Below are 7,154 nucleotides of genomic sequence, written 5' to 3' on the forward strand. Positions count from 1 at the left end.
TTCGAACCCGGGTCTTCTGGTTCATAGGCGAGTGTGTTACCCACTAGGCTACTACCACCCTAAAACTACTTAATTACTGTAACGTGTGCAAATGTAATTCATTACGTTTCACCTCTGTATACTACAATGTACATATATACACTACAATTTGTAGAAATACAAGTTACTGAAAAATACTGAATATTGCTAACTGCTTTCAAAATGATGCCATCAGTCAGGAATCATTGATGTGGTGCTTTGTAGTTCCTCCTGTTCATGTTCCTCTGTGTGTTCACTTTCTTCCTTGTCTCAACCTTCTTGATTTGATTCAGCTGGACAGCAGCTAGGCTTATCATAATTATCTGTGGGATAATGCAAACCATGAAAAAAAAAATTAGCAAAAAAAGGCATTTACATTTTTTTATGTCTTTGTTTTGCTTTTTGATTAACTTTACGTGATTTATCAGTGCTACAAGATTTTAAACATGGCATACTTATGAAGAATATTTAAAGTAAGCTGACCTCCAAGCAAAGAAGGCCAACACTCAGCCCTGAAATGAGAAGGAGGTTCTGTTTCCCCCACTGAACGATGCTACTCAGGCAGCCCTTGCTGTAGATGCTTTTGCTGGTCTCAAACTCCTTCGTTTTCTGAGTTCCGTAGCCACACATGGTGTTAAGCACCGACTGAAAGACACAAACATCCAAACAAATGGTCATTTCACACAGTTCATGAGAATTTCTGTTTACTGCCAAGCACGAATTACTTAGTGGGCTAAACACAATTGCATGTTTCATATACCAGCAATCTCACTCTGCTCACAAATGTAACTATGATAAACGTATCTTCTAATCAGAAACCACTGGAGGTGGAATGAGACCTCATTTCTCCTCTGTACACAGCAGGAAAATGGCACCCCACAGTTCTCCAGACTTGGGTTAGTCACTGAACACTCAAAGTACACGTTGAGCGACCAGTCCTTGTAGCTGTGCACGCCACAGCACTGGAACTGAAAGAGATTTCAGGATGCATGTCGTCAGCAAGATTAACATGTTTAAGGAAACCGAAACTGCGTGCGGTGCATCCACATCTTACTTTTCGCTGCACAAAGTCAATGGCGTTTTCCAAGTCCTGGTCATCGCGATAACGTACAATTCCTTTCTCCATCAGACGCTGAGCTCGCTCCAAGACCTGAAAGAATTCACTAAATTAGGAATGAGCATTTCAACTGTAGAGTAGTGCACACATACATGAACGAGGGGACATTTCTTCTTCTTCTTCTTCTTACCATATCAGAGAAAACGAATCCCAATGCAGCAGTGGCAATCTGAAGGAGAACAAGGACCACTAACAGTCCTAAAAACTAAAAACACACAGACTGAATCAAGCTTGGGTGGAGCAATGTGCTTCAGTAGCATGATGTAGCACCAACTGCTGCATATTCTGAGAAAATGAAGACATTTCGAGGTCCACCTCACCAGCTGCAGCAGTATGCTTCCATTACGAAGAGCTCCAAAACAGCCGCAGAAGGTGATGGAGAACATTAGGGAACCCACTGCAATCAGCAGCAGAGCTGGGTCAGCAGTTACAGTGTCCACAATGCCTGCACCAAAAAGCAAAAATACCCATTATAATTCTTCCAGACATCTTTGTTAGCCAGTATTTCCAGTTTGCGATGTTTTTCACCTTGCTCTTTGGCAATTTTAGCATAGATTCCAACCGCAATTAAAACAGCACCAGCAACCTGGACACAAGAACAGATAATGTCGCACAATGAGTGGAAATTTTATGCATGCAGAGAAATCTCCATGCCATAACTTACCCAGAAAATGTAGCAGCAGATAAACAGCGTGTACTTTATGGCTTTGTAAGTTTCCATCTTCGCTTTGAGCTAACAAAAGCAGGTCGACATGATCCAAACTGAGTCAGAGATCGTCCCGCCGCGACGTGTGACTACACGCCGGCGGTCAGGAGGAGGAATACCTTCCATCACTCAGGCTCACGTCGCACCCCGAGGCCGGACGGGCTTTCACGGTGCGCTCTGGCGACACCTGCTGGTGGCTGCGACACATGTCTGGGTCAAGTGTTTTAATACACAGGAGGGGAAAAAAATGTTCATTTCTTAGGCCAAGAAGACTGGGGCAAAGCCAGGAACTTGTTGTATCGGGAGTGTAGCAGAGACATGAACACTCCAAAAAATAAACGTAAAAAAGTATAAATATGGAAAAAAAGAAGTAGAAACCAAAAGTGTTTTGTAAATGGCTTGACATTTACATTTACAACATTTAGCAGTCATTATCATCCAGACTGATGTTCATATCTGACCTTCATAACCGTATAGTTAGACTTAAATCAACAAGTGCTGAGACTATCAGCTATGTTACATATCATCACAAGCACTTTTAAAGTGCAGAGGAGCTTAAAACACAAAGTACAGTCAGAACACATTTTGTAGTAGAGAAATATTTTGTATGTGAGAAGTTAGTTGTATTAAGTTCTATAGATACTTATTAGGAGACAGTTGAAGGTGGGAATGGACTGGGCCGATCTGATGAACTCTGATGAACTCCATATTCTACACCATTTGACATTTCTTGGCAAAACACAGTTTATTGAGATATCTTAGCATCTTTGCATAATCATTCATTATGCCTGCTCGAGAGGAACCTTTTTTCATTGGTTCTGCATCCTGTCAGTCATGGATGCAGGCCCCGCCCACCTCACCCGTGGGCGGTGACGTGCCCGTTTTCGTGCCCGTAAAGCGGATTAAGCGCCTGGGAGTCCGTAGCTCATCTTGCGATGAGCAAGATGTTCACCATATTCACCAAGTTAAAAGAGCGCGTCGAAAGGTTTCTGAATGAGAAAAACATTGTGACCGACCTTCTCGGGAAAATCGAGGAGAAAACTGGAATTAAAAAACGCTACATTGCATTAGGTATGTCACCACGTGGTTTATATTTCTTTTTAAAATGTAACTAACTACAACTAAAAGTACTACTCTGGCTAGATAAGAGATGGATAACTGTCATAGCTTGTTTATTTGTCATTCGCTGTCATTATGATCAATGTCAGGGCTCAAGTTAACTTTCTAACAGCCTGAAGCCAACATCCCCAACATTTATTCCACAAGATATCAGTTTTCATCAGTAATGTGGAAGTTTGTCATCTTTAGTGTCTGCTTGGACCAATAATGCCAGATGGTCCATCATAAATTCCCATCAGTTTCCATTACTTTAGTAACATCATCCCCCTGTTGCATCTTCAATCACCATCTGAGAGTTGTTGGAAGCAAATGAATGCTGATTTGCATAATTTGGGGGTTAGTTGGGAATATGTTGTGGCTATAATGAGTTTATTCTCCCCCCTTTAAAGGTGCAGTGTCTGCAACTGGGCTGTATTTAGTATTTGGATATGGTGCTTCCCTGATCTGCAACTTAATTGGTTTTGTGTATCCTGCTTATTTCTCGTAAGTTTTTTTTTTTTTTTGCTGAGATGAAACAGATACAAACACTGCAGAAAGCTATGAGAAATTGATGTTACGGTGCTGATCAGTGACTTCTCTTCCAGAATCAAAGCCATTGAGAGTCCGAACAAGGACGATGACACCAAGTGGTTGACCTACTGGGTTGTTTATGGAATCTTTAGTGTAGGGGAGTTCTTCTCCGACATCTTCCTCTTCTGGTTCCCTTTCTACTATATCTGTAAGGTACATATCAAACCAGATATGGAATAAAATCTGTGTCATCTGTTGCTGCCCCTCATGGCCGTGTTCTCCTCAGTGCCTGTTCTTGCTCTGGTGTATGGCCCCGGTGTCTTGGAATGGCTCCCAGGTGTTGTACAAGCGAGTGGTGCGGCCGATCTTCCTCAAACACGAGGCAGCCGTGGACGGTGTGGTCAGTGACCTCAGCGGGAGGGCCATGACTGCAGCAGAGAGCGTCACCAGAGAAGGTAGGTTATCACGGTTATGTCACTGATTATGCCAGTGGGCCTTTCACCTGGCTGCATAAGGGGTTACTAAACATATCCTGAATCTATCTGGAGGTGTTACTTACTCTCCGCAGCTGGCTTCATTAATGTCCTTTTTCTTGATTGGACAAGTGAGGTCATGGGGAGCCTAAACTTTACTGTGAAACGGCAGTCATTCGTGATGACACCGCAAAGCTATTAGATCAGTAGGCGTTCTATTCTGGATGTTTTGCTGCATGCTGCCTCATGGATTAATCCTGTCTGAGGTCGTAGTCAGATTATGGCAGGTAGACAGGAGGCAATACAGGAACCAGGTCATTTGAGCCATAAATAGATCCCTCCTCTTTTAATGCATCAACTCGATACATCGGCCGATGTTAGGGGAAGGCTGACGTTCTCCCGCGAGGCGCATGTTGTCTAGCCGTGCTTTGTCCTGTCATTATCATGTGATGTTAATGGTGCTGCTTTACCTTTTCTCACCCCTCCTTTTCTTTGTTCCTCTCATCTGTCTGACCCGGCTGCAGTTCTCCAAACACTGGTTAAAAACAAGACTCTGCAGACAGTTGAGACCATGAATAAAGCACCTTTACTGGGCGCAGAGCCTGTATGTACAGAACACTGGCCAGTTCCCCGTCACCTCCTCTCTGCTTATTATACCCAGTTAATTAAAGCCAGTTCTGCCGCCTACAGCACCTCCCCCACCCTCGTAGTTACAAGCTGATCATATTTACCACGTGTATTGTTCAATGTAAGATTCACAATGTGTACAGTTCATGACGATGGCACATTTAAACAGTTTTAATGTGACTCCTGGGCATTTAGTTTCTGCAATTTAATAGATTTTTTTTTTATCCTTCCTCCTTCCCTCCTGTCCATGTGCAGACTGAACCCAGTGTTGATTAACCAGTAAGTCCTTTTCATTTGCTCACCCGTTCACCTCGACTTGCTTACATTCAGCATGCATTGGGGTTAGGGAATACATCCAGACCACTAATTGCGATTGTTGTATTTTGAGCTCTCTGCAGGCGGCCCGGGAGGAAACACGTACGCTGACAGCTGTGGGAAGACACAATGACTTCGGGGACGATGGCTGTAGACAGCATGCTGTGTACATGCTTCATTCATGCTGTGTGTTTTACATAACAGCGTCTATGTTTTGTCTACATCTGCAATTAATCCTAAATTATTCTGATATCACTTTCACATTGAAATCGTTTCTGTAATACAAACACTGAAGATGCAGAGAGCCTAAATAACATTTACAAAGAACAAATCACTGTAAATTAACTCCTCATTCACTCTCTTCACATTTTAATAAATGCAGTTCTTAGTCTTGCCTGGAGAATGTTCACTTCTGATTGGTATTTAATGTAGACATAGTTCATGTTATGTTTTTGAATAATCACCTTTTTAAAGACAAAATGGTCATGTCAAACCAAGAATAGGTTACCATTATGAACCATAGGCCTATAGGAGTTACCAGTAATAACAAGTTAGCAGTACTAACAAGTCACTGTCAAAACCACCCAGGGTTGTCTAATTATTTCCCTGGCAGTCATTGGCCATCATTCGAAAGTGATTTCAATTTTCTTTTTTAGAAAATGTTTGTATTAATCGATGCAATGTAAATGTAAACTTTTATAGGTTTTATGTGATTCATTTGCTTTTTTTTTTTCACCCATTTTTTAAATAATACAATTTGCAAACTGTATAAAGGATCTGTGTTTCTTAAATAGGTGTTGCTGAACAGTCCCTTATCCATTAAGACCGGTTGCTCTACATCTGTATCCTCTCAGACAATAAAATGGAGGCAGAGGAGCCATGAACTCGGGTATTCTTGCATACAAATGTATTTGGCATCAAATAAGAACATTAACATGGTTTGCAATTATCCACACAAAATGATGCTATGTAAATTAGTTTTGTAACTAATCTCATGTAATCACTGTGTAATCTCATATTATGCTTTTGTGATCAAAAGTGGTAGGATAGTGGTGTACAACTCCTGTTTCCCCCATCAGTTCCACTCCGAGCCGGTAGGTGGCAGACGCAAGCGCCCGCGACGAAGAGCCACTTGCGCGCCACACGAAGAAGATGAGGACGGAAATGTTTTATATGGACTAAAATTCTCATCAATTGAAATTATGCAATAGTCAATGTTATTGTTAAAATGTGCTTATTAAAAACCTCGTTCGTCTTATTGCTTAATTTGTCACATTAGCGTCTCCTTTCTTGGCCGTTGGTATTACGTGGCAGGTAGGTAGTTCTGAACCTCCATCTGATAGTAAATAGTAAAAGTTCGCAGACGTGTGACGTGTCCGCCTCCTAAGACCGACATGGGGTCGAGAAACAAGAAGCGGATCGTTCTCCCGAGCCGACCGGAACCTCCCACGGTGGAGCGAATATTAGAGGACGTCAGCAGGGCTCACCCCAGCGACCCCGTCTTCAGCGTCCTCCGGGAGACGAGTCCAGGTGAGCGGCGTCTTCACGGCTGTTATGTCCGCAGAGCGGTTCCTAATTACCGGTCCAGAGCCTCTGAGCTGGAGTATCTTGCTCAGGATTTTACTAGCTATTTCAGGCAGAATTAGTTATTGCAAGGTTGTTTCTGCTTTCTGAAGCTGGACTATAATACCTCTCCTAAATTGATTAACCAACACCATCTTAACCCCTGCTAACAGATGAAAAGGGGGGATCTGGAAAGACAGAGCTGGAGAGAAAGTACCTCCTGAGCCGCCGTTTTTTGGAACTGAATGAGCATCTTGAAGGAGCTCGGGGTGACCTGCTTCTGCGGAGAGAAGAGCTCCAGGCTGTGGGAGAGGCGCTGGACCAAAGCATGAAGGGCGTAAAAGGCGAAGCCCTTTGACCTTTCCATGGATCAGCAATAAAGGAATTCATCCGTTCAAAATGTTGTGCTTTAATCATTGTTATGAGAAGTGTATGTTAATTTATATTCATTTTGCTGTTATAAATTTTCACACTTATTTCGTGGGCTAAGACTGAGTTTTGAAACACTTTTAAAATTGATGTGTATTACATTTAATTATATGCAGTAAGGATAGGCTCAATTTTTATATATAATGTTATGTGTGGTATTTTATGCACTTGCACTTGGCAGTCAAATGTACCCCTGCTTTATTAAACAAATGAAAGTAAAGTGATTGTCATTGTTAAACACAGCACACGGTGACTGTGTCCTCTGTATTTAGCCATC

At 42.3% G+C, this 7,154-nt stretch overlaps 3 protein-coding genes across 8 annotated transcripts; 2 read left to right on the plus strand and 1 right to left on the minus strand.

The window, feature by feature from the left end:
- On the minus strand, positions 1–2,089 carry LOC114802554 (tetraspanin-33). Of its 2 annotated transcripts, XM_029001577.1 has the most exons (8): positions 1,800–2,089; positions 1,664–1,721; positions 1,456–1,580; positions 1,266–1,340; positions 1,073–1,168; positions 858–986; positions 502–663; positions 1–341 (listed from the first exon to the last, which is right to left on the minus strand). In XM_029001577.1, the coding sequence occupies exons 1-8, from the start codon at positions 1,854–1,856 to the stop codon at positions 222–224; spliced, it is 822 nt and encodes a 273-aa protein (XP_028857410.1). In that variant the 5' UTR covers positions 1,857–2,089; the 3' UTR covers positions 1–221. The 2 variants fall into 2 exon arrangements, with proteins under 2 accessions (XP_028857410.1, XP_028857411.1); XM_029001578.1 differs by lacking the exon at positions 858–986.
- Positions 2,090–2,725: 636 nt separating this feature from the next.
- reep6 (receptor accessory protein 6) lies at positions 2,726–6,151 on the plus strand. 5 transcript variants are annotated; one of them, XM_029001787.1, is made up of 7 exons: positions 2,729–2,912; positions 3,350–3,443; positions 3,545–3,683; positions 3,757–3,925; positions 4,468–4,547; positions 4,826–4,849; positions 4,959–6,151. In XM_029001787.1, exons 1-6 carry the CDS (start codon positions 2,777–2,779, stop codon positions 4,844–4,846), a joined length of 639 nt encoding a protein of 212 aa, XP_028857620.1. In that variant the 5' UTR covers positions 2,729–2,776; the 3' UTR covers positions 4,847–4,849; positions 4,959–6,151. The 5 variants fall into 5 exon arrangements, 4 of the variants coding, with proteins under 4 accessions (XP_028857619.1, XP_028857621.1, XP_028857622.1 ...); XR_003751752.1 differs by having other exon boundaries at positions 2,726–2,912; positions 4,468–4,849; XM_029001789.1 differs by lacking the exon at positions 4,468–4,547 and having other exon boundaries at positions 2,728–2,912.
- On the plus strand, positions 6,060–7,119 carry c13h19orf25 (chromosome 13 C19orf25 homolog). Its single transcript, XM_029001790.1, has 3 exons — positions 6,060–6,199; positions 6,274–6,415; positions 6,622–7,119. The coding sequence occupies exons 2-3, from the start codon at positions 6,280–6,282 to the stop codon at positions 6,804–6,806; spliced, it is 321 nt and encodes a 106-aa protein (XP_028857623.1). The 5' UTR covers positions 6,060–6,199; positions 6,274–6,279; the 3' UTR covers positions 6,807–7,119.
- Positions 7,120–7,154: the final 35 nt, after the last annotated feature.

Source organism: Denticeps clupeoides, chromosome 13 (assembly GCF_900700375.1).
Source record: "Denticeps clupeoides chromosome 13, fDenClu1.1, whole genome shotgun sequence".
NCBI classification, from domain to species: Eukaryota; Metazoa; Chordata; class Actinopteri; order Clupeiformes; family Denticipitidae; genus Denticeps; species Denticeps clupeoides.

Bases quoted from the DNA above. Each gene is read 5' to 3' on its own strand.
- c13h19orf25 (XM_029001790.1), top strand. From the start codon at position 6,280: ATGGGGTCGAGAAACAAGAAGCGGATCGTTCTCCCGAGCCGACCGGAA. The intron at 6,416-6,621 runs GTGAGCGGCGTC...CCCTGCTAACAG, and splicing joins CCTCCGGGAGACGAGTCCAG to ATGAAAAGGGGGGATCTGGA.
- reep6 (XM_029001786.1), top strand. From the start codon at position 2,777: ATGAGCAAGATGTTCACCATATTCACCAAGTTAAAAGAGCGCGTCGAA. The intron at 2,913-3,349 runs GTATGTCACCAC...CCCCCTTTAAAG, and splicing joins AAAACGCTACATTGCATTAG to GTGCAGTGTCTGCAACTGGG. The intron at 3,684-3,756 runs GTACATATCAAA...TGTTCTCCTCAG, and splicing joins CTTTCTACTATATCTGTAAG to TGCCTGTTCTTGCTCTGGTG.
- LOC114802554 (XM_029001577.1), bottom strand. From the start codon at position 1,856: ATGGAAACTTACAAAGCCATAAAGTACACGCTGTTTATCTGCTGCTAC. The intron at 1,722-1,799 runs GTAAGTTATGGC...TCTTGTGTCCAG, and splicing joins TCTGCTGCTACATTTTCTGG to GTTGCTGGTGCTGTTTTAAT. The intron at 1,169-1,265 runs GTAAGAAGAAGA...GAATTCTTTCAG, and splicing joins GATTCGTTTTCTCTGATATG to GTCTTGGAGCGAGCTCAGCG.